Here is a 26,060-nt window from a genome sequence, read left to right as displayed (position 1 = left end):
TTAATAATATTATTGAAATAAAATATATTAATTTAAAATATTAAATAATAAGAATAATAAATACATTTATTATTTAAAAAATTTAGATTATATGTAACTTTTAAAAATTCACGATAAAATTTTAAAATATGGTAGAAATGGTAAGGCTATTTTTAAATTAATTTTTTTTACTTAAAAAATTTATTTTTGAAATAGTTTAATAATATTATTGAAATAAAATATATTAAAGATATTTTTATTAATTTAGCTAATAATTTAAAATATTAAATAATAATAATAATAAAAAATACATTTATTATTTATTTGTATTATTTTTGGTTCGAACGAGGACCGAAGTCTCCCAAAATTTGAATTCACTTCGCCCGCTACTCGCGAAAGTGTTTCTTCTTCGTCGGAAAACCCTCCATTGAAACTCAACTCTTCTTCCTCTCTGTTACTCGAACTGTTCATCTCTTCTCTCTCTCTCTCTCTCTTTTCATGGCCATTCTGTGAAACATGGCGGCGATGGAGAAGCTATTCGTGCAGATCTTTGAGAGGAAGAAGTGGATCATTGACCAGGCCAAGCACCAGATCGATCTCTTCGACCAGCAACTTGCGTCCAAGCTCATTATCGATGGAATTGTTCCTCCGCCTTGGCTCCACTCGCCTTTTCTTCATTCCAACATTTCGCATTTTGAAGGTAACTTCGCGTTTTTGTCGTAATTTTTCATTTCTTATGCTCCATGTTTAGTTAGGTCGAAGCAAGAATTTCTCCATTGCGCAAATTTTTTGCTCAATTGGTTTCTTTTAGGTGTAGGAGTGAGCAGGAATTTTGTTCCTGGAGTTGAGGTCCCACGGTCGCCGCTTCAGACCCATTGTTCTAGTTTGAATGAGGCATTTGTTGCAAACAGTGGGGAGGAGTTGCAGCAAAGGTTGAATGAAGATGCTGGTTCTTTAAACGATGATTTTGATGCAGGAATTAGGCCTGCAGTTTTACCTCAGTGCAATGTAAGTGACGCCCGTGTCTTTAATTGCGCACCTCGTGTTGACACAACTCCTGTTTCTCCCCAAGGTCGAGGAGGCGTAGTTTTAGAAAACTACCAAGATCCTACTCTGTCACGGGCACGGTTACATAGATCTAAATCTAGGCAAAGGGCTTTAGAGTTGCGTAATAGCGCGAAATCTGCTAGGTGCCACTCCCGGTATGAGAACAAGAATGATTTCGTTGCTGATGGGATTGTGGGATCTGCTATTAGTTTGCTGCAAGCTGATCACGAAGATGAATCAGAGTTGGCAAAGCCTTCTAGCAGCTGTAAGGGAATTGGTTCAGTGGAAGAGGAAACTAATGTTTGTTGCGAGAAGAATAATATCTCTATTTGCTCTGATAAATCTAGGCAAAGGCCTTTAGAGTTGCGTAATAGTGGGAAATCTTCTAGGTGCCACTCCCGGTATGAGAACAAGAATGATTCCATTGCTGATGGGATTGTGGGATCTGCTATTAGTTTGCTGCAAGCTGATCACGAAGATGAATCAGAGTTGGCAAAGCCTTCTAGCAGCTGTAAGGGAATTGGTTCAGTGGAAGAGGAAACTAATGTTTGTTGCGAGAAGAATAATATCTCTATTTGCTCTGATAAATCTAGGCAAAGGCCTTTAGAGTTGCGTAATAGTGGGAAATCTTCTAGGTGCCACTCCCGGTATGAGAACAAGAATGATTCCATTGCTGATGGGATTGTGGGATCTGCTATTAGTTTGCTGCAAGCTGATCACGAAGATGAATCAGAGTTGGCAAAGCCTTCTAGCAGCTGTAAGGGAATTGGTTCAGTGGAAGAGGAAACTAATGTTTGTTGCGAGAAGAATAATATCTCTATTTGCTCTGATAAATCTAGGCAAAGGCCTTTAGAGTTGCGTAATAGTGGGAAATCTTCTAGGTGCCACTCCCGGTATGAGAACAAGAATGATTCCATTGCTGATGGGATTGTGGGATCTGCTATTAGTTTGCTGCAAGCTGATCACGAAGATGAATCAGAGTTGGCAAAGCCTTCTAGCAGCTGTAAGGGAATTGGTTCAGTGGAAGAGGAAACTAATGTTTGTTGCGAGAAGAATAATATCTCTATTTGCTCTGATAAATCTAGGCAAAGGCCTTTAGAGTTGCGTAATAGTGTGAAATCTTCTAGGTGCCACTCCCGGTATGAGAACAAGAATGATTCCATTGCTGATGGGATTGTGGGATCTGCTATTAGTTTGCTGCAAGCTGATCACGAAGATGAATCAGAGTTGGCAAAGCCTTCTAGCAGCTGTAAGGGAATTGGTTCAGTGGAAGAGGAAACTAATGTTTGTTGCGAGAAGAATAATATCTCTATTTGCTCTGATAAATCTAGGCAAAGGCCTTTAGAGTTGCGTAATAGTGTGAAATCTTCTAGGTGCCACTCCCGGTATGAGAACAAGAATGATTCCATTGCTGATGGGATTGTGGGATCTGCTATTAGTTTGCTGCAAGCTGATCACGAAGATGAATCAGAGTTGGCAAAGCCTTCTAGCAGCTGTAAGGGAATTGGTTCAGTGGAAGAGGAAACTAATGTTTGTTGTGAGCAGAAGAATATCTCTATTTGCTCTCATAAATCTAGGCAAAGGTCTTTAGAGTTGCGTAATAGTGCGAAATCTGCTAGGTGCCACTCCCCGTATGAGAACAAGAATGATTCCGTTGCTGATGGGATTGTGGGGTCTGCTATTAGTTCGCTGCGAGCTGATCACGAAGATGAATCAGAGTTGGCAAAGCCTTCTAGCAGCTGTAAGGGAATTGGTTCAGTGGAAGAGGAAACTAATGTTTGTTGCGAGAAGAATAATATCTCTATTTGCTCTGATAAATCTAGGCAAAGGCCTTTAGAGTTGCGTAATAGTGTGAAATCTTCTAGGTGCCACTCCCGGTATGAGAACAAGAATGATTCCATTGCTGATGGGATTGTGGGATCTGCTATTAGTTTGCTGCAAGCTGATCACGAAGATGAATCAGAGTTGGCAAAGCCTTCTAGCAGCTGTAAGGGAATTGGTTCAGTGGAAGAGGAAACTAATGTTTGTTACGAGCAGAAGAATATCTCTATTTGCTCTGATAAAGTTACAATAGTTGGAAGCCCTGGGTTGCAAAGTAGCTCTATTGATGTGGTTAATTCTTTAAATATTTACATAGAAAATGAAGGGTTATGTGTAGCGGAAGGTTCAACGCGGAATTCTTATAAAGTGAATGAGCAATTTGACTCGCCTAGTACTTCTTCGGGAAAGATTGGATACTGTGAAGAAGGGCCGGCAAGTTGCAGGAGTCAGGAATCTAATTTTGATAACGCTGAACTCTCTAGGTTGCAATGTAGCTCTTTGGATGTGGATAAATCTTCACGCATTCCCCCTGAAGATGGAAGAGGGTATCCTATAGGAGGATCAAAATTGCATTCTGATCAAGTGGATGAGCAACTGGACTTGCCTAAACCTTCTTCTGACAATGTTGAGTGCTGTGAAGAGGCAGTATTAGTAGACTGCAGGAGCCAGGAATGTAATCTTGACAATGCTCTACAGTCCGAGTCACAACGAAGTTCTCCGGATGTGGACGATTCAGCATGCATTGACGCCACTGATGGAAGATTATTGGACTTGTCTAACCCTTCTTCTGGCAATGTCAAATGCTGTGAAGAAACTATTTTAGGACATTGTAGGAGCCAGGAATGTAATTTTGATAATGCCCGAGAGGCTGGGTCGCTATACAACTCCCAGGATGTAGATAAGTCTTCATACGTCCACCCTGAGGACAGACGATCATGTCCTAATGGAAGTTCAGAAGTGCATTCTGATGAACTGAAAGAGCGATTGGACTTATCTAAATCTTCTTCCGACAATATGGAGTGTTGTGAAGAAGAAATATTAGGAGATTTCAGGAGTCAGGAGTATAATTTTAATAATGCTCAAAAGTCTGGGATGCAACATAACTCCCTGGATGCGGATAATTCATCATGCTTTTCTTCTGAAAATGGAACTCGTTCCGTTGGAAGTTCAAAACTACATTCTGATCAAGTGAGTGAGCCGTCGGAGTTGTTTAGGCCTTCTTCTGCCAATATTGAATGCCATGAAGAAGGACTAGGAGACTGCAGGACCCAAGATTGTAATTTTGATAATAATGCAGAAAAGTCTGGTTTAGACAAAATTTCCAGTTCACCAATAACGGAAGTAAGGGAGAAAACATCAGATAAGAAGCCCTCCACTTCCGTGGATGACAAGAGGGATGTTAATGAAAAAGAAAAATGCAATTCACCCCTGCACATGCCTATGCCGCAGATTCAGGTCGACTCATTGAACGAAGACGAATATGATAAAGGTGTATATGAATCTCAAAGTGAAAAGAGATATGATAAAGAAGTAGCTACTTGTTCTTTGCTGCAAAGTGATGAACCTGCAGAACAAAATATTTCTTTGAAAGACGGAGTGCCAAATTTGCAGTATTCCCATGAAAATGCAGTTGAAATTCAACTAGTGGATACAGACGATGCATCAATTCTGATAAGAGATACAGAAACGTTTAGAGATCAAATGGTCATGGCTCCTTGTGTTCCTTCCGCTGGTGAGGGGGATAGTAATTTGGAACAGCAACTAAAAAGTTCAGGCATAACTCAGTGTGAAGATTCAGGTTCCTTTGAGGGTTGCACTGATCACATGGTCATGGCTCCTTGTGTTCCTTGCGCTGGTGAGGGGGATAGTAATTTGGAGAAGCCACTGAAAAGTTCAGGCATAACTCAGTGTGAAGATTCAGATTCCTTTGAGGGTTGCACTGAGCAGAATGGTAACCATCATTACGTATCAACAGAGTGCCAGACTGCAGAGACATCAATAGAGTTAAAAACTTTCAGCTCAGTTTTGAGGGCATCTAGTTCTAATGAAAAGGAGATAGAGGTTGAGCTGCAATTGGACAATGGTATTCCAGCGTCTTTCGGCTTGAGGATTGAGCAACTTCAAATTATCAACAGGAGTCCCATAGATAAAGACTTGATGCAGGAATTTGACACTGAAAAACCTGTCCTTGAACTTCAACGATTATCATTTTGTGAAGAAGGTTACCAACAACCAAATGTGAGCATCGGCCCCACTGAAATATTGCGATTGGAAAAAGAAGCTCGCTTAATTCAGGGGTCTGATTCTTCATCCACGCTTCCAGTCAAAGAGGTATGTATTACAACGGGAAGATTTTTCTAGCTAGTGTTTTTAAGTGTGAACTGCAATAATCTCTTAGGGCTTTGCTGGATGCAGGAATTTTTTTTTGAAGGCTTGAAGCACACGATAATAAAATATACATTAAAATACATATAATATTAAGAACTAGCATGATGTATGAGGTATAGAAAGTAAGAGGTATTTGATACCCCCCTCCTTTAGGTCATTAACATTTCTGTTTCTTGCTTTCGTTTTTTGTGTTCTTCTGGGCAATAACCATTTTCCTGTTTCTCATTTTCAAGATAATTTTGGAAAAGAAATCTGCTTGTTTCCAATTTTTCTCAAACATTTAAAAGTAGTATTTAAAATAATTTTAACTAATGAAGTACCTATGAAATATAAAAAATTGAAAATATAAATATAATTTTGAATTTTTTACTTTCAAAAAAATTATATTTTCAAGTAGAATTTTCATTTTGTTATATCAAATGTTAGAGAATAAGAAGTCAGACCGAACACATCTATAATTCCTTTTTCTTCAATAAAAAATGAAGGATTAGAAAAATAACTGCCAAACACATTTTATTTCCGTATCAGAAAATGAAAAACAAGAGATGAGACATTATCAAACATGCCTTGGCAGGTTGACTATTAAAAACAAACATAGTTCATGCATAGTCTTCAAAATCTTTAAAAATAAACTACAACATCACGAGGCAGACCCAGAACCAGTCATCATCACCAAATAGGTCCTCACCTCCATTTTTTCCATCATTAGACTTATAATCTCTTGTATTTTTAACCATTAGACTCTATAGCCAAGTATTTCCTTCTTTAGTCTAGTTATTTTCATGTTCCTCTACGTCTGCAAAGCTTTAGCAGTCATTCAGCTGGTGATATGCATTTTACTTCACGGTTAAGCTAAGGAAGGCACTTAGGCACTTAGGTGTACTTAAGAAGTTAAGATCAAACAATTGAACTGTGTTGTTTTCAAGTATATTGATCTCTTTGGTGAAACATTGGTACACTAAAATGCATATCACTTACATTTATTGCTAAAGTACCTGTGGAAGAATGTGAAAATAATTCTTTCAATTCATATAACAAAAGTTGATTTTGTTCTTTTTAATATGTTGTTTTCTGCATACTGTTCTTGAAAGGATGGGGCCATATTTAGGAAGGAAGATGATGGTGGTCATTCTGTTTGTGCTTTTATTAGGGTATAACGTGAAAATAATTCTTCCAATTCATATAACAAAGTTGATTTTGTTCTTTTTAATATGTTGTTTTCTGCATACTGTTCTTGAAAGGATGGAGCCAGCTTTAGTAAGGGAGATGATGGTGGTCATTCTGATTGTGCTTTTATTAGGGTGTAATGTTCACTAAATGCTGACGTATCAGTTTCTAACAAATTTCTTGGCAGGGATTTGATTGATTTTTTCCTCCTTTTTTACTTTTTCTATTTACTTCACGATCTTGTTTCTTTGTGCATGATTGACAGGATCTCTCTCGGTTCGGAAGCAATAACAGAGGTACACCATTGCAAAATGGTATGCTAGAGAGCCAAAGTTTGGTTCCCGAAGAAAATTTTCAGTGTGGAGATATTGAACTTCCTACGGATACTGGGAAAACTGATGGAATGGAGGAAAAGGGGAAACTTGCTTTGTGCTCGCTTCATACTCCACTTACCCAAACTTCTCATTATCTTGGTGCAGACAAGGATATGCCTGCTTTAGAGGGGTTCCTAATGCGATCTGATGACGAAGAGCCATGCATTTCTGTTGGTGGAATCAACTTTGACAAATTAGATCTTTCAAAATGTATGATAGAACGTGCTAGCATCTTGGAGAAAATTTGTAAATCTGCTTGTATAAACAGTACATTATCCTCACCTTCAGAAAGTTTTAGGCTGAACAAGGTGACAGATTTGTACAATTCTCTTCCTAATGGTCTACTAGAGTGCATGGACTTGAAGAATAACCTTCTGATGAATGATCAAAATAAGCTACTGAAGGATGGTAGTAACTCTTTGAATGGAGAAGTCAACTGCTCTCCTCATGGGTCTTCTTTTGATTGCCTGCAAAGCTTTAACAATCATTCAGCTGGTGATCTCAGGAAGCCATTTGCATCTCCATTTGGTAAGTTGTTGGATAGAAATTCATTAAATTCGTCAAGTTCTGGAAAACGAAGCAGCCAGAACATAGAGCTTCCTTGCATTAGTGAGGAAGCTGAGAATACCGATGAGATTGATAACGAATTTTCGAAGGCTATGAGATCGAGCAAGCGAGCACCACTTGTTGACATTACAGAAGATGCAAATGTCGAGGTAACAGTTTCTGAAGCTGTGGCGGTTGCTGATAGATTGAGTTTAGAATCTTTAAACATAGAACTAAGCAACACAAGGACTCATAATGGGACCAAAGAGAATCTGGGAAACCAGAAAAGCAGCAAGAGGAAATATGTGAATGAGGCTGTGAGTCGTGATTCCTTGCCAGGAGAAAACGGTGCTAAAAGAGTCACTAGATCATCCTATAATACATTTAGCCGGTCAGATTTATCCTGTAAAAAAGATTTCAGAAAGGAAGGTCCTCGATTCTCTGAAAAGGAATCCAAGCATAGAAATATCGTGTCCAATATAACTTCTTTTATTCCTCTTGTCCAACAAAGAGAAGCTGCAACTATTTTGAAAGGTATGCTTATTTATTTATTTTTTAACTATATCCGGCATTCAATATTGACGTACATGGATTGATCATGAACCTTAAACATTTCTTGGATATAGTTTGAACATCGTGTATCTGATGATCTGTGTATTGCCTGAATTGTAATTTATATTCTGTAACTTGTGCATTCCTGTAGGGAAGAGAGATATTAAGGTGAAGGCCATCGAAGCTGCTGAGGCTGCAAAACGCCTTGCAGAAAAGAAAGAAAATGAACGTCAAATGAAGAAAGAAGCCCTGAAACTTGAAAGAGCAAGAATGGAACAAGAGAATTTGAGGCAGATTGAACTGGATAAAAAGAAGAAAGAAGAAGAGCGGAAGAAGAAGGAGGAAGAAAGGAAGAAAAAGGAGGTTGATATGGCAGCAAAGAAAAGACAGAGGGAAGAAGAAGAGAGGAAGGAGAAAGAAAGAAAAAGAATGCGTGTTGAAGAAGTTAGGAGACGATTACGAGAGCATGGTGGGAAGTTACGATCTGATAAAGAGAATAAGGAAGCAAAACCCCAAGCCAATGTAAGATGCTATATGTGATAACGTTTGAACTTTCCTTGTGCTTATGGGGTTTGGAAGGTAAAAACAGCTTATTATTTTCTTCTGTAGGACCAAAAACCACGTGACAGAAAGGGATGTAAGGATGGGACTGTCAAACTGGTCAAGGAAAGTGGACATGACAGCTTTCACAAACTCTCGGTTACCGAGTCTAAGACTACTTCTACAAGCGATGCTGTGAGGGGAAGCTTTGTTGTGGAGGACTCACAACCAACGAGTGTTGATTTTCTAGAAGCAGAGGTAAATTGCTTTTGTGAGTGCAAATTTCCAAACTATATGACGTGATTTAGAGTGAAAAGTTATATTCCCATAATAGGAATGGGTAATTAGCTAGTATCCTTCCATTTTCCTAATCCTCACCAGTCTTCTATCTCAAAATATCACATATATATTTTTGTGATAATGTGAGTGCAAAGTTCTATTCCCAGAGGGAAATTGCTTTCTGAGTGCAAATTTCCAAAATATATGACGTGATTTAGAGTGAAAAGTTATATTCCCATGATAGGAATGGGTAATTAGCTTGTATCCTTCCATTTTCCTGATCCTCACCAGTCTTCTACCTCAAAATATCACACACACACACACACACACACATATATTTTTATAGAATTGTCATGATCTTTTTGAAGGATAATAGATGGAGGAACTACATTGAAATCTTGTGGAGGTAATTTTAGTGCTATATCTGAAAGATTTTGGCTTCTAGATGAAGTAGCTGTTGGAATTGTCCTAAGATATTCTTTTGTAGATAAACAATAAGATATTTGAAAAAGTACAGAACTCACAACACCTTAGGCTTCCAGCTGGTTTTAGATCTTAATCCACAAGAAACATGGAAAGTCATTTTCTAGAGAATTAAAGCTTTATTGATCTTGCTGTGTCCTGTTACATAGTTGTATCCAAAGAAAATTAATTCTAATTCATCTAGAAGTTCTGTTGGACTTTGAAGAGGAAATCATAGTGAAACCTGGAAATCTAATTGAACCAAGAATTTCAGGACACCATATAGTAATGACGTTTGTTTAACGCTTGATCCTATCATATATAGCTTAATAGATACGAGAAATGAAATAATTTATACGATTCAACTCCCTTGAGAATTTGAATACATTGAAAAATACTGTTTTTCACTCCAATTGCAATCCAACGTAAATTGTGCTGTTTCTCTTCTGTCCTAAGATTACTGCTCAAGTATTATTTAGTAGTTTATAGTTGTAATACACTTTTAGATGTTTGATATTAAACCGTCATTTTGCTTGGATGATTTTTCCTGTTCTCCTTTGAGCTTCATATGACTATAACCTTGACAATCATTTCTTAAATATTTAACATTTTATCTGCTTCATGCGGAAATTTATGATCTTCTTTAGGCACTCGAAAATGTGATGGAAGATAGAATCTCCGAAACAAGTGAAGAACAATCATATCAGATCTCTCCTTACAAAGCTTCTGATGATGAAGATGAAGAGGATGACGATGACGGCATACAAAATAACAAATTTGTTCCTTCATGGGCCAGGTGTGTAGCAACAAGGAAATAACAAATGTGATTTGAACTCCAATAATGCAATTTAGTACATTGTGCATTTATTTTGTCAAAGATTATCCCGAAGAACATTTCAAATTTGCCGTTTTTTCTGTTAGAACTAATATCTTCATACTTCCTTATGCAGTAAGGATCGCTTAGCTGTTCTTTTTGCTTCCCAGAAAAGATTGGATCCAGAAATTATCTTTCCACCGAAAAGTTTTTGTGACATAGCTGAAGGTGAAATTAACGCATAAAGATGGTTGCAGCTTTTAATTCTTATTAAATAAAAGCACACTGAGTTAGTTTAACTGTTTTGCAGTTCTCTTGCCTCGACAACATCAGTTTAAATAGACAATAGACCGAACCTTCACAATGTGGATAGATTTTTATCTCCAACACAAACATTCCCCTTTCTGCCTGTGCAAGAGACTTGCCTAGGTACGCTTTTACTAAACTGCTGTTTTTCTCTGACTTGAACATCATATCGTGGTTTATCATTTTTGCCTTGTTTAATAAATTAGTTGCAACCCCACTTGTTTGGACTTCTTGGCATTTGAGGATCACTGTTAGTAAAGTAGGCCTATGTACATAACATCGACTTTAGTATTTGAGCAAATCTTTTAGCCACCCTTCCCTTATTTCACTCGGTAAATAGGTTTCTCTCCTGAACCTTTTTTCACTCGGTAAAGGCGGATGCTATCGGTTGAGAATCTTTTCTTTCCTCTCCCTTCCAACACTGTAAACGAAGAAAATGAAAGGATGTTTGAGCGTCTTCGCTCCTTCACCTATTTATTCTTGAACTATAAACTCGGTGGCTTCGCTCCTTAGCTTTTGTTTTTTTCTCATTCGCCTCGTAAACAAGAAAGACTCAAGATTAATTCGATTGAATTCAATCACTTGAAGAATTGTAAACTCTGTCTTCGTCTTCTTCCTTTTCCTTTCCCTTCAAATACTGACTCTTTTCTTTTCTCTCTCTTTTGAAGGATAGATTTAGTTACCTAGTATCTAAGAGATTTAGTTACCTAATATCTAGGAATTATTGTATCTAAAGATTATTATTTAGATCTATTGTTACTGATAACTAGATTTATCTTTATCGTGTTATCTTATTATCTATTAACATGTAACTCTCTGAAAATAATCAGCAGCTAATTTAGACTTGCAACTGTTTTTATTTATGCCATGTCTCATTGAAATGATGGAGTGCTATATTATGTCGCAGATTTGCTGATTAATTTCTCAAGGAATTGCTGCTCAGGTGACTAGTTTCTTGCTGCTCTATAACTCTGAATAGCTATAAATTGAGATGATCATTGTACAACTACGCAGCTTTATATGTAGGGTCAATTTCTTAGCACCAAAATAAACTATAAAACCCGGTTCTCACCACCCTCCTTATGACTGGATATCTCAACCATGAAACAGTCGGGGAAGAAGGCTGTAGTGAATTCTTGGTGTTAACCTTCCCTTCTTTTGCTTTGGGGTAGGCAGGGGGAGGAATTAGGTTACTCCAACTCGTAGGTGTAAAGCACTAGTTTCTAACATAGCTTCTCTATGTACAATTTTTTTTAATATATTATCTTATGAAGAAGATGAAAGTGCAGATGAGATTGTTCAACTTGAAGCGGAAAATTTTGATTATATTCTAGAAAAAGAAATGAGTAACCTTAACGCCCGTAACGGCATAAGTAGTGTTACCTAGGTCTATGTCGGAGGAAGCCATAGTATGAATAAACTTTGGTTGTATAAATAGTGATATGGAATCACTACAAGGGAAGTAAGATTTAGATTACCTTGTTGATCGAAGATCTCAAGGCAAGAATATCGGTTTGAGATTTGAATCACTCCACAAGTAAGATCATCATATCAAGCTGGAATGATTCTCATGTTATCTAAACTACATAAAATTACAAAGAAACTTAGTCGCTGGCTAAAGGAAAGTACAAATGTCTACTTTACAAATACAAAGATAACATACATGGATTTATATAGCCTCAAAATGAAGACACTTGACCTAACATTAAAGAAATACAATAACTTTAAGTTATTATCTCCCGTAAATTTGTAACCATCTAAGAATAATTGAAGCCCCACTTGAAGTATCTTAAAGCTACTGTTGCATAAATGAAGCTTGATTCTTCTTAATGTGACATTTATATTGCATGATTGAGATGCCTTGGTTCATATCAAATGCATCCCAAAGATTCATAACGGAGCCGAAACTAGATTTTTCTTTTGTATGTTGTTCTTGCCTTGATAGAATCTTTGCTTCTATTTCCTTTTCCTCCTAATAGGTCCATTGCTTGAAAAATTATGTTATTCCTAAAGTAAAAGGAAGAACAACCACAAAAAATAACTTTAAAAAAAGAACGATGGAAAAACATAAAATCCAAACTGTGAAGATGTGTCTTTTGATAAGGATTCGGCATTTGATTCAGAACAAAGTTAGGTTAAATTCACTGCATAAGCATATCTAAGGTCAGTTCAATATGTTTCTGTAGCATGTCAGTAGAGCTATGATCATAGATCAGGTTGCAAGTGCCGGATAATTTCTTTGGGCCTGTTGTATATCACCATCATCCTTATAGCTTTTAAAATGCATTTATTGAGAAAAAGTTTCCACACCCTTATAAGAAATATTTCGTTTCCCTCCTCAACCGATGTTGGACCTCACAATCCACCTCCTTAAAGCCCAGTGTCTTCATTGGCACACCGTCCGATGTCTGACTCTGATACCATTTGTAATAGTTTAAGTCTACTGCTAGCAGATATTGTCCGTTTTGACCCGCTACGTATTGTCATCAGTTTCACGATTTTTAAAAACGTGTCTACTAGTAAAAAGTTTTCATACCCTTATAAGAAATATTTCGTTTTCCTCTCCCATCAATGTGGGATTTCCTAACAAGTTATTGTGGGGATGATTGTTAATTAAGAATGAAGAAGCGTACTAATAGGAGAGAGATCCATCGAGAAGTAGATGACTTGACATAAATTTAAAAAAAAAAAAAATCTTTTTTTATTCATAAATTTTATTCTTTCCGAATTTAGTTTAATTCAATCTCCATAATATAGTTGTTAATATCATTATAACTTAATAAGGACTAAAATTGTTATATTTTTATTAAAAAATCAAAATATAGTGTGAAAGCAAAATTAAGTTATTTGATATTTTTTTTAATTTTAATGTGATGAGTCACAATCTAAGCTACCCCTAACAACCAAAATTCTTGGAGGTAGATCTTAACCACTACCATTGATTTTTTGAGTACAGCAGTCGGGTGGGGTGGGGGAGAACGAGGATTTGAATCTCCAACCTCAAAATAAAAAAATACATGTCAACGAGATAAAGTATTGCTCGTATAAAAGCATCAAAATTGACAACGAGTTTGTAAATCCAAACTTAACTACTAAGACTCATTGAGCCACTAATTTTTCGATTTTGACTTGCACTCGAGCAACTTTTCAACATGGTCTTTCAGTGGGAGAAATGAGAATCCAGTTGACGGAAGAAGAGAGAGTACACTCCCAACAAAGAAAAAGAATCTCTTTACCCATCAATCGGGTTGTGCTCTCTCTCTTCTGTCAACATTAATCATCCCACGAGCTTCCTCAAAAGACCTTATACCAATGGAGATAGTATTCATTGATTATAAGTTAGCCAACGTGGGACTTTCATCCAACTCCTCCCCTCAAACAAAGTATGCCTCCCCTTAATCAAGGGTCGTCTCATTTTTTTCTTTTTTTCTTTTGGAGTCTTCAAACAAAGTACACCCTTTATTCGATACTCTAGTCACTTTTTGACTATGCCTTTGAAACTCACAATACTTTGTTCGACATTTGAAGATTTGCCAATCTATTGACATGGCTAGTTTAGGGCATGACTCTAATACCATGTTAGAAATCACGACTCTCCTAATGGTATGATATTGCACTTTGAACATAAGCTCTCGTGACTTTGTTTGGGCTTCCCCAAAAGGCCTCATTCCAATGGAGATAGTATTTCTTATTATAAACCCATGATCATTCCCTAAATACATTTCCTAAATTAGCCGATGTGGGACTTTCCTCCAACAATCAAAGTGACGTGGGAACGAGAAATTTCACAAAAAAAAAAGATAAAAAAAAAAAAAGAGCAAAATGAAAAAAAATTACCTTCAAAATGACAGCTTTCCAAATCAAAGATGAACTTAAAGAAGCTCTTTGAGAGAGCGAGAGAGAGAGCCAATAGAACAGTTTTTGTGGTGAAGATAACAACAGGGCCATTTGATTTTGATTTATAGAAAGGAGCGTTCAAAGTCAACAGCCAATAGTTGAAAATTAACCAATTTTTTTTATAATTATTTTAAAATTCAACCTTTCTTACCGACATATTTAATATTATGGTCTAATAATATACACCGCTCTCCATCACCTCTTGCATCTGTTGTCTAAACGAGTTACCCTATAACACATACACGAGTCAGGCGAGCGTTGCAAGATGAGTGTCTCGGGCAACTCTTTTGCGTGTTGACATTGCACCCTCGCCTATGTATCGGAGGTTGGACACGGGACTGGTATGGGACCCTTAAATGACTTAGCATGGACACGGAAGAATTCATGCCTCGATATAAACCCAGATGACATATCCAAACAAACTATGATAACCGATGAGATATGAGCCCATTTTAATTTTTATTAAAAACACGAAAAATTAAATATAAATATTTACAAATATAGAGATTAAAATAGCATAAATCCAAAACTATTGGAACTAAAATAATTGAATTAAAAAAATAAAAAAATAATTGAATTGGCAAAATTTAGTTAAAATCACTTTTAATTTATTATTTTTTAATATTAATTTATAATTAAGTTTGCAAATTGATTAAAAAAATAAATAAAGATAAAATGCCTAAAAGCATATAAATGTCATTATCATGAATTTAATTTTTTAAAATTTTTTTTCTTTGTTTTTGGTGAGAAAATATTTAATTTCATTTATTAATTATATAAGATAGATTCCCATATAAACAATAATTAATTTTTCATCATAAAGTCAAGATTTAAGTAATGTTGACATCTCTTTAATTCACTAAAATATCATAAATATATATATATATATATATATATATATTATATATATATAAATAAATAATTTATTTATTTATTTATTTATACTATCATTTTCATAATTAATTTTTATGTTTCAATCTCTTTATTAATTTTGATAATTTTAAGATTTCGTATCTCATTTACTGTATTTAAATTCTCTCGAGCGTATCGTTTTCTGTCTCTTAGTACAATTGAGGATATTAAAATGACACGAGAACTCGACCAATTTGGATCATCCAAAAATCATAAAGGTTAGGTTGAATTTTTGAAAAATAAAAAATTCGATCCTATTTGCAGATTGACATTTTTGTTTGGTCAACTCGACCAATCAAAAAACAGGGTTACGACCCAATCCTATTTTAAAGATAATATTTGACATTGGTAACCGATGTTAGTGATATGTTGTGACTTGTGAATGTTTGATACTTGAGTTTTATGAGATTTAAGTTATTAACGTAACATGTATTGTGGATAAGTAGAATTTTTTAAAATAATTATAAAAAAAACAACCCGACAACCCAACCCAACTCAAAAATAGATGGCCGGGTAGAGTTGAGTTGTGAACTCTATTCAGGTTGCTCGGGTCACCATTCACCAACCCAAATTTTTCGAATTGGTTCAAACAATTTTCCCAACCCAATCCAACCCGTGAATACCTCTAGGTAATACTAGTAAGGGTTTGGGCTCCGAGAATATGATGTCATTAGGGCTTCTATTTATCGTACCGAAAGGTCCAACGAATTAAGATTTCCTTATTGGACTAGATCATTTCAGGATAAACGGATCATTTAGGATGAAAAAGACGAGCATTTGGAGTTGTTGCAAAGTAAAAAGGTGGAATATTTTTTTCGAATTTCCCATAAAAAATTATTTGAATGATTCGTATAAAAAGTTTAATTATTATAGAATATAATTGAGTAATATTATTAAATAAATATAAAATTATAAATTTTTAAACCATTAAGAATTAAATTGGGATTTTTAAATGAATGAAATTCGCTTCTAAATAAATTATATATTTTTATTTAATTATTTTAGTTTCAATTTTGTAATAATTTAATAAAAAGTATTTTCTTTTAATAATAAAAAAAAATTATTTTTTGTTTTATAATTTCTTCGTGTAATCGTATCCAAGAAGCCCACTTTTAGCCCAATTTACAAAAGTCGCCTCCCTCTCTCTCTCTCTCAATCCGTCAGTGTTGTTTTCTCCCTTCGATTGATTTTGAAATTCCATTTTTTTTCCTCGGAAGCGTTTCTCTCTCCAGAATTCATGACGGTGTGTTCTCGTTTGATTTCTGCGTCTTAAGAATATTATTACAATTTTCATTTTCAGCTTTGATTTTTTCTTTGATGTGCTTTCCGATCGGTTCGAGTTTTGCTTCCTATTGAGTTTTCGTTTTTTTGATTCGATTCGCCACTTTTGATTTGTTTATTCATTTGATTTTGTAAAAGTTTGTTCAATTCTGCGTTTCTAGATTTTTTTTTTTTCGTTCTCCTGAGATTGATGTTGATTGATTCTGGATTAGTTAAATTGGGCAGAAATCTGGATTTTTGTGCAAGATTAATTAATTTCTTGGAGGTCCTTTCTGAATGAATAATCCTGACAGCTGCATTCAAATATGTGACGTAGTTGGAGTAATTGATGCTGGAGGCAACTTTTTAATTGGTCTATTTTGTTTTGTTTGATGGATTAATATCGATATTTTCAACATCTGTTGCTATAAACCAATGTTGTATGGTAATAAATGATGGTTGTTAGATTCGTAGTCCGATTGGTAAGGTAAGCCATCAGTTTCACCGAGGGTACATCTTGTTTGTTCTTTCTTTTTGTAGGACAAAGGTCGGCCATTGCCAAAGTTTGGTGAGTGGGATGTTAATGATCCGACATCAGCGGAGGGGTTCACCGTGATTTTTAACAAAGCTAGGGATGAGAAGAAAACAGGCGGCAAGCCTGATTCACCTGGAAAAGTTGATGCACAGGGCAGGTCTGGAGCGGATCCTGCCAAGGCACCGCCTGTGAGATACATTCATAATCCTTTTTCTTTTGTGCTATTGAATGGTGGTTATAGCTAGCATCTCTATTGATATTAAAGTAGCTGGCATCTAAATAGTCCTTCTTTTGCATCTTTGGACAATTGTTTGGTTTATTACTGTCAATGAATTTCTGAGAGTGTTGCTTCTGATAGTGTGGGTGTGTATATATATATGTGCATATATCTGGGTTGAGCTCTGTTCAAACTCTTGGGAAGTATCTTAATTTGGAATTAAAACGTGCTGGTTAAGTACCTAGAATTAAGCTTTAAGAAGAGATGAAACATGATATCACACCATTTAATGTAACAAAATTTGAATCTCTTTGATTTTATATACCTTGTTAAGTACTTTATGTTCATGAAACATGAATTTCCTAGTTTTGTTTATCTTTGAGAGGGCTCTGGTTCTTGTTGCATAAATGTAGGCGGGTCGAATGTAATGACTTGATCTCAGTTCTTGTTGCATAAATGATTAATCTGCAATGTTACCTTACATATTGTATTTACAAGTTTTATTTGGCCTTTTTTGCCCCCTCGTGTGGATGATTATCAGAAGAAATGGCTTTGCTGTATCCAAAGTCCCCCTGCTGAATCTTGAGAAGGATTCGTTTAGAAGCCTTGGTTGAAAAACAATATTATTCTGTAATTGTGCTACTTTGGCTTCTCAAAGACGATGAACTTTTCATGGAGCCCTGATGTTCCTGCTAAATTTTATGCAATTTCATGTAAAGCTGAGTGTTATTGTTGTGGAGGAAAAAGTAAAGAAGACAAACATGTATTATATTTATATGATTGATATGGTGGTTTTTTATTATAGGATACAGTTGCTATTCTGTCTTTGCCTTTGGTGTGAGCTGTAAAGCTTTGCACTAGACATGATGTATAATTGTGGCTGGTATAATTAATGTATTACAACCTTTTCTTTTCTTGGAAGACAGCCTTTCCCATAACATAAATATTTACTCGACAGGGAAGATTTGAACCTACGACCCACCAAGAAAAGACATTTGATGTCTGGTTTAGTTCTCCCATAACACACAAACTACACAAACTTATAGAGGCTTTTCCCCCGACTCTTCAATTCTAGTATGGCTCTGATTTTGCACTTCTTTCCTCTGTAGTACCTCGACGTGACATGAGCGTCCAATGGGTTCTCAAGAATCTATTTTCCTTTCTTATATAAGGGAGACCGCAATTGGAAAAAGAGGATGAACGGGGAGGAATAACCAATCGATGAAGGAACATGAAACCATTTTGTTTCAATAGAGGTACGAGAAAGGATTGGGGGCAATGAAGTAGGTGAAGTGGTTATGACTGCTGCTAAGCAGTGCAAAAGCTAAGGAGACTTTGATGGTAGCTAATTGAAGACTGAACATAAGTAGGCGGTGTTCGTAAACATGTTAAAGGGCTCCCGTCTTTGGCGGGTCACCTTTCCAAGACTGAGAAAGGCGAACATTTGGGCAAGTAAGTAGGAGGTCTTCGTAAACATGTTAAAGGGCTCCCGTCTTCGACGGGTCACCTTTCCAAGACTAGGAAAGGCGAACATCTAGGCAAGGGAAAGCGCAATGCGCATGGTGCAAATGACTTGATTTTTTCATGATATACCAATCAAAATGGAGCGGTTTTACGGAGCCAAGAAAAGAAAAAGTGAACAATACGCAGCTATAAAACCCAAATCTTCCGAATCTTATTAGTTTAGGAAATGAAAAGTTCAAGGTAACAATTAAAGTAGCAATGAAAAGGAAATACAAGTGGCTAGGGCCAATGTAAAGGATTTAATAGTCAGGGAGCTTGGTATCTTGCCCTTATCTGTTCTAAAGAAAAGCCCTTCGTACAAAGGCCAATTGATTACAACCAGAGTTCCACACAGAACAACCTGCAAAGCCATTGCTTGAAAGGTCATAACCAAACCACTTCCACTCTCCACTGCTTTCTTCACCATCCCAAGAAAGCACAGCAAATTAACCAATGAAACTGTTGCTATTATAGTAAACATTGGAGAGGAAGCTCCAAATTCCATGATCTCCTTTTCATATCGTTCCGAGGCTTCTTGATCGATCACTTTAGCTGTGATTACAAACGCTGAATCCGACAATCCAATTGTCTTCAAGACCGTATCGATAAGAGCAAAGAGATAGGAACTTGTTCTCTTGTATAGCCAAATCCTCTGTTCATTCCACCAACCCAAGGTTGTTCCTCCAGCCAACAAATACTCCACCAAACTACCAGCATACTTAGAAAATATCACATATGTGAAAGGTATCAGCCAAGGGCTTGAAACCTGAGTACACAAAGTAGTCACCGCTCAGTGGTAAGTCGGTCGACAGTTTCGGTTCATATAAAGTGTAAGAGAGACAGGAAAGTTATGTACCTGGGGAAACAAGGGAATGCCTCTGAGGAGATAAAGTGAGGGGATGATGGAGTAATATAATGTTGCCAAGGAATTAACAGCCCAGAGACAATAGGTACAATATCCCATTCGTAGGCCTAGGCTGATCTTTCCACGAGCATACCGTGTGGGACTGTACCTTGAAAGAAGAATTTGGAGGTCACCTTCCGACCATCGCTTGTGTTGAACTAGTGTCTGGATTAATGAGGTTGGTGCAACACCTAGGAAGGCTCCCCTCTCTGGATTGTAGTAAACCGATTTCCATCCCTGGCTTTGTATCGACAACCCGGTTATAACATCTTCTACAGGACATCCATATCTCAAACCCATCTGCAATTTAAAAGTTGATGATCAGCCTCAGAAATGTGAGATAGGAAGGTAGTAATATAAGGAGAGACTGACCTCTTTTCCCCATTCAGTGTTCTCTTCATATGAACAGCTTGCTAGATGCTTCGATTTTTCTTCGAGTTCATTTACATCGTCTCCCGAGTTCCTATAGTCCTTACTGTTCCAATCATTTCTGTATCCCTTGCTGTACTTTTTACCACATAGAACATCTCTTCTATGAAAGCAGCCTGTTCCAATATATAGAGGGCCTCCAAAACTATCCAAACCGGGCAGTTCGACCTTCACAGGACAAAATCATTTACATTACTGGAACTAAGTTACTATAAACATTTTGAACTTTCTGGACGATATCGACTTACCTCATTAATGACCCGTAAACTACTTGCATATATCTCATTCTTGGTTATGTTATCAAACAATTGTGGAAACTGCACATATGCAATCTCATGACCCTTTTCTTCATCCATTAAGAAGCAAAGTGCATCTCTTATGGCATCAGAGTTGTTTGAATACATATCACAGTCTACATTGAGTATGATTTGCCCATTGCTGATCTGTGATGAGACCCTAAGCTGAAAATGGAACCAATGACAACCAGGTTAGGTACTTACATCAAATGTGCGGATAATCGGTGCATTAGCTTGATATTAGGTGCTATTTTAGTATTCTCGATCGATGTCGGCTTCTGTGGAGGTTATAGATTAGGCTGTGTCTTTATATCTTTACATATTCAAGTAGATTATTACCAAGGCATTCATGGCTCCAGCCTTGAAGTTATGGAAATATCGAGGTCTCTTCTCACGAGCCAAATACACCAAAGTTGGTAACACGGACCCTTCAACGTCCTTAGCTTTTGGATCTCTGCCATCTATGACTATCTGGGATGTTGAGAATAGAGAATCAAATATTAGAAAGACTATGCAAACATTCAAGGAAGATGTTTGTAAGGTCCAAGCAACAGATGTTACCTGAAGGAATGTATCGTGGTCTTTACGAGATGCATAGGATTCCCATTGGGAAAATCCTTTGCTACTCGACTGTATTTCGTCAGGAACCCGGCCTAGTTTTACTGCATAATTGAGTCTATTCTCCATATCCTTGTATAGTGTCTGCAAAAGAAGAAACCATCCAGGTAAAGGTAGCCATTAATAGCGTTGTGTTCTGTGATCCATAGTTAAGTTGCTATTAGATGTAAAATAACCTGAATGAAGTCCACTTCTTTGCTCTGATGATCTGTGTGTGAGGCAAAGTAAGCTGCAGGTGACCTGGGCTGGATGTTGAACTTCTTGCAGAATGGTATCCAGTGCTTTGCAAATTGAGAGGCCTCCATGAGAGCATAGTAGGTGAGCTTGGAGCCTGCGTCGTCGGAGAGGTACACGCTGAGCTTCTCAGGCAGGTAATCGTATGCCATGACTGATAATACTGTGCTGATGACCATTGCTGGTGGCTCCATCTCCGGATCTGCTGTGCACACAAATATGTCCACTCCTGGAAACTCTCCCTCATGCCTGTCATCAACAATACCCCTTTTCAAACTAAGCATAAACCAACTGAGAGCCTATTCCACAACAATATCCCATCTCCAAACATCAAAGAAAACCAATAAGAGGAACAAAGATGAGAAAGAGAGAGCTTGTTTCACAACATTTTTCCGTTTCGGTAACCGTTCAAGCCCACCGCTAGTAGATATTGTCTTTTTTAGGTTTTTCCTTCTAGACTTTCTTTAAGATTTTAAAATGTGTTTGTTAGGGAGATGTTTCTATACCCGGAATGTTTCGTTCCCCTCTCCAACCGATGTGGGATCTCACAATCCACCCTCTTAGGGGCCCAATGTCCTCGTTGGCACACTATTCGGTGTCTGACTCTGATATCATTTGTAACAGCCCAAGTCAACCACTAGTAGATATTGTCCTCTTTGGCTTTCCCTTCCGGACTTCTCCTTTAAGATTTTCCCACATCATATGTTAGAGAGAGGTTTCTACACCCTTATAAGGAATGTTTCGATCCCCTCTCAAATCGATGTGGGATCTCACAATCCACCCCCTTGGGGACCCAGCGTCCTCGCTGGCACACTGCTCAGTGTCTAGCTTGATACCATTTGTAACAGTCCAAGCCCACCGCTAACAAATACTGTCCTCTTTGAGCTTTTCCTTTTAGGCTTTCTCTCAAGGTTTTGAAACGCGTCTCTGTTAGAGAGAGGTTTCCACACCCTTATAAGGAATGTATAGTTCCCCTCTCCAACCAGGGTAGGATCTCACAGTTTCTAGGATGTCACTGTTTCAAAGGATCTCACAGTTTCAAACACCGTAGAATCTAAACTAAGTGAAAGAACACAAGAGAAAAGCAACCTTTGGGAGAGATAGAGAGAGATCCTCTTCCACAACAAAAACCCAATTCAAATATCACAAAAACCCAAGAGAAACGAAGGGAGAGAGAGAGAACGAAAGAAAGGAAGCCTCTTCCACAAACAATATCCCATTTGAAGAAACACATCACTAAGGGAGACAGAGAGAGAGAGAGAGAGAGAGAGAGGCAGACCTTTGTGAGAGCTTGTGTTTAAAGGTGCGCCTACGAATTGGATTCCAACGAGGAGCCTGAGTGATAACCCAATAAAACCCAAACCATATCTCAGCAGCAAACAAACCAAGCCAACCCCATCTTCCTCCTCCTCCTACAAACTTCACTCTGTAACTCCAAATCAAACAAATCCCCACAAAAATGGAAGCTGCAAATACCCTATAAACAACTCTCCCCTTCGGTGCTTTCGTCTCAAACAACGGAGAATACCCTTCACTCCCCATGGTCTCTCCCCTCTTCCTCTCCAACCACCAATGAATATATACCACCCTTCAATGGTTTCTTACATTATACTTGCAATAAGCTTGTTTTCATCCACCCTTTTCAATGTAAATTATGCAGGAATGAGAAATGAAGGATTGAAGATTGATTGAGTGGTGTCCAAAGACTTGCATCAACAAGAAGCTAAGGCCATGGGCATGTCCAGGCGATGAAGAGGTGAGCCGCGGCAGGGGCAGAGCAGTGAGCAGAACAAGCCATTACACAAGGATGCCTCAGGTATGAACAACAAAAATGATAAAAGGGAGATGATTGGATTTGATTCAGTCCATTTCTTTATACAATTTCTTGTTGGTTTAACTTTTTTTCTAAAAGAAAAAAAAAATGTTTGATTTGTCTTATTCATACGTTGATTTTTATTCTCTGTTGTTCGTTTTTTTTATTCTCTCAAATAGAAAAAATCTTGTGATTCATTAGCGTCAAAATACGGAAAATTAATAGTTCTTGGCGTAGAAATAATAGTGTGAATATAGTGTAAGTTATTCGTGAATGTTGATTACTGATATTGATATTGAAGTAAATGATTATTGAAGCTATGATATGATCTATTTTGTTTTTGAGTAATATCGAGAGATATTAATATGAATCTATTGTAAAGCTAAAGGTTGCTTAGTAGTTAGATTGTTGATGTTGTAGAACAAGAAAATGAGACCGTTTTTATTGCAATGATAGATCTAAAGTAAATGTTTTGTTAAGAATGAAAAATAGAAATGGGATGGAAGGTGTGTATTCTCATGGATATTGATGTCCTTTAAATGAGATATAAGCCAGCAACTAATACCTCCCAATAAAATATAAATTAATTAAATATTAAGAATAAAATAAAATATATTATAAAAGAAAGGGATATTAAGATATAATATCTAAGATATATTTTAAATAATATATTCTCCAAATATTATATCGGTAAAAAATTAATTTCCATTTTTAAATTTTTTTATACTATAATTTATATATTCAATAAAAAAAATTTCTCAAAATTCTAAATAATGAGATAAAGAATGAAAGGATATCGGGCCTTCCAATGACCGTTTTTTGTTTTGGTTTCCTATTTAAAAAAAAAAAAAGAAAAAAGAAAAAAAAAAACAAAGACCAAAGACCAAACAAATGAAGACAAAAAAAAGGTCCTTTCGTCTGTGTGATGTTCCTTGCACGCTATCGAGACTGAAACGAGAGAAAATCGCTAGAGAAAATGATGCGGAGAGTAGGATAGACGAGTACAATTTTTGAGATCCCACATCGGTTGGAGAGAGGAGCGTAACATTTTTTATAATGGTGTAGAAACCTCTCCCTAATAGACGCGTTTTAAAATCATGAGGCTGATGACGATACATAACGGGTCAAAGCAAACAATATCTGTTAACAGTGGGCTTGAACTGTTACAAAGTTGCACTGACTGCATGTTGAAGAAGCAATTCAGTTGAATCGATCCAATGTGATTCAGTTAGATCGGACAATTGATTCATTTAGGTAACTACCCACTTTTTCTTGTCCTAGTTTGACTTTTGAAGTTCAATGTGCCTCAATTGATTCAACGAATAAGGAGTTTGTTTAAAATTGGACTCAAAAGTGTTTGTTTTTTTTGTCATTATTGACGGTTGGAACTGAACACTAGCACACGAGCTCAGTGGTCTATCTCTATGTGCATGTTGGAATCGAGCTAGACGATCCATATCTAGAACAAGTCATGAACAAACATGTTAAGATCACATAACTCACATACTTGATCTAGATGAAAAATACGAAGAACAAGAGAGAGAAAATACAAAGAGAAACATATGTGATACCATCAAGATGGTAAACTCCTTGACGACTAAAAAAGTTCAATAGATGACTTATGTATGTATAGTTATAAAGAATATAAGAAATAAAAAAAATCATATTTTCAAAGCGATAACGAGGAGAATAGCTTGTTTTGTTTTACTGTATGTTCGTTCAATTTCTCATAGTGTTCATTACTTTTTTTTTTTAAAAGCATATTATTTGTTTTAAAATTTTAAAATTTTTATTCTTAAGTAATGACTCTGATTAGTCCGTGTACAAAATGTCGATCGTTACAATTTCAAGACCAGCACTTTTGATTGATAAAATTTCAATTTAATTTTTATTTGGTATCTGATTTTTGCTCGACGAGATTTGAATTTAATTTTTAGTTAGTCTTTGAGTTGACCTGACTTGGTAAAAGGATAACGAGACATATAGCGTGTTAGTTTAGAATATCAATCTCATGTCATTATTATTAGGTCCATCATCGTTTTCGTCTCAATCAAAGACGTCTCAAAGAAGTTAACGATCAATCAGAAAGATATTAAATTCAAATATGATAGACCATTCATTGAAACAAAATACTAAATTATTGGAAAGATAAAGAAAAAAAATGATTAGAAAAATAAAGATTCCGTGTTCATATTTGTCCAAGACATGCCCATTCCAAACATTAATATTATTCAAATGTAAGACATGGGATGTGATGCAAGCACGAGAACATGTTCCTTAAGAACATTATTAAATAGTATCTCAATTCATTTTAATTTTGAAAATCTTTGTCAAAAAAGAAAAAAAAACATGTTTTTTTATGTTCTTGATTTGGTTGTGTTTTTATATTATGTTTTTCAAGATATGAGTATCTTTTTTTTTATTAAATTATTCTTCTAATCCTTAAAGTTTGGGCTCGAATCTTTTGGGAGAGAATCCATTTCGAATTGTTTTTATATTAAATACGTGTGTGAATTTTATCGAATTTGAACATCCATCATAAAATATTGAAAGATATTGATCGTAATTCAGCTTTTCACCTAATATTTCAAATGCTCTGAATGAGTTTAGATTTGAGTTGTGAGGTCGTGTACACATGCCTTTATAGGCTGGGCCACACACGTGCTAGAATGGCAAGAACAATGGGAAGCAAGGCTGTAAGAGGGAGCAAATTTTGGAAAGATTGCTTCCGTTTGGATTGCTCTTTGCAACTCGGGAGCTACAAAAAAAAAATTTGTCCTCATTTTTGTGTTGGTATAATCTCCAGTGAATAAAGAGAATAGATCGAGAAAGACGTTTCTTAACATCAAACTTGGAGAAAGTGTCTATTTAAACCTGAAGCTTCAACGAATTCTATTACTTCATATAGTTCAATTAAATTTTGCAACGGGTTCTTCTCGTTATTGTATACTAACGATTTTCTAGCATGATATACATATAGCATTGAATTAAACACGTGTGTGAATTTTATCGAATTTGAACATTCATCATAAAATTATCGAAAAATATTGATCGTAACTCAGTTCTTCACCTAATACTTCAAATGTACACATGCCCTTAATGGGCTAGGTCACACATGTGCTACAATAGCAGTTACAATAGGAAACAAGACGTAAGGGAGAGCAAAT

General features: G+C 36.3%; 3 protein-coding genes and 1 long non-coding RNA gene across 6 annotated transcripts; 3 read left to right on the top strand and 1 right to left on the bottom strand.

Moving 5' to 3' along the window:
- The first annotated feature begins 336 nt into the window (after nucleotides 1-336).
- LOC111443094 lies at nucleotides 337-11,563 on the top strand. 3 transcript variants are annotated; one of them, XM_023080729.1, is made up of 10 exons: nucleotides 337-679; nucleotides 791-4,674; nucleotides 4,795-5,178; nucleotides 6,668-7,856; nucleotides 8,026-8,396; nucleotides 8,484-8,672; nucleotides 9,803-9,951; nucleotides 10,106-10,197; nucleotides 10,280-10,398; nucleotides 11,183-11,563. In XM_023080729.1, exons 1-9 carry the CDS (start codon nucleotides 496-498, stop codon nucleotides 10,309-10,311), a joined length of 6,474 nt encoding a protein of 2,157 aa, XP_022936497.1. In that variant the 5' UTR covers nucleotides 337-495; the 3' UTR covers nucleotides 10,312-10,398; nucleotides 11,183-11,563. The 3 variants fall into 3 exon arrangements, with proteins under 3 accessions (XP_022936497.1, XP_022936496.1, XP_022936495.1); XM_023080728.1 differs by having other exon boundaries at nucleotides 797-5,178; XM_023080727.1 differs by having other exon boundaries at nucleotides 791-5,178.
- Nucleotides 11,564-16,168: 4,605 nt separating this feature from the next.
- On the top strand, nucleotides 16,169-18,017 carry LOC111443250. The gene is made up of 3 exons (XM_023080980.1): nucleotides 16,169-16,327; nucleotides 16,885-17,067; nucleotides 17,638-18,017. The coding sequence occupies exons 1-3, from the start codon at nucleotides 16,322-16,324 to the stop codon at nucleotides 17,680-17,682; spliced, it is 234 nt and encodes a 77-aa protein (XP_022936748.1). The 5' UTR covers nucleotides 16,169-16,321; the 3' UTR covers nucleotides 17,683-18,017.
- Nucleotides 18,018-18,744: 727 nt separating this feature from the next.
- Nucleotides 18,745-22,741, bottom strand: LOC111443248 (cellulose synthase-like protein E1). The gene is made up of 8 exons (XM_023080979.1): nucleotides 22,360-22,741; nucleotides 21,023-21,329; nucleotides 20,790-20,930; nucleotides 20,568-20,699; nucleotides 20,181-20,393; nucleotides 19,876-20,100; nucleotides 19,456-19,803; nucleotides 18,745-19,365 (listed from the first exon to the last, which is right to left on the bottom strand). The coding sequence occupies exons 1-8, from the start codon at nucleotides 22,620-22,622 to the stop codon at nucleotides 18,808-18,810; spliced, it is 2,187 nt and encodes a 728-aa protein (XP_022936747.1). The 5' UTR covers nucleotides 22,623-22,741; the 3' UTR covers nucleotides 18,745-18,807.
- On the top strand, nucleotides 22,415-23,089 carry LOC111443251. The gene is made up of 2 exons (XR_002710450.1): nucleotides 22,415-22,623; nucleotides 22,741-23,089. It is a non-coding gene; the product is annotated as an uncharacterized LOC111443251 (long non-coding RNA).
- The last annotated feature ends 2,971 nt before the right edge of the window (nucleotides 23,090-26,060 follow it).

The sequence above is a fragment of the Cucurbita moschata genome, unplaced genomic scaffold (assembly GCF_002738365.1).
Source record: "Cucurbita moschata cultivar Rifu unplaced genomic scaffold, Cmos_1.0 Cmo_Scf00005, whole genome shotgun sequence".
Lineage (NCBI taxonomy): Eukaryota > Viridiplantae > Streptophyta > Magnoliopsida > Cucurbitales > Cucurbitaceae > Cucurbita > Cucurbita moschata.
Note: the sequence above shows the minus strand (reverse complement) of the source record. Positions and strands in the feature narration are given on the sequence as shown.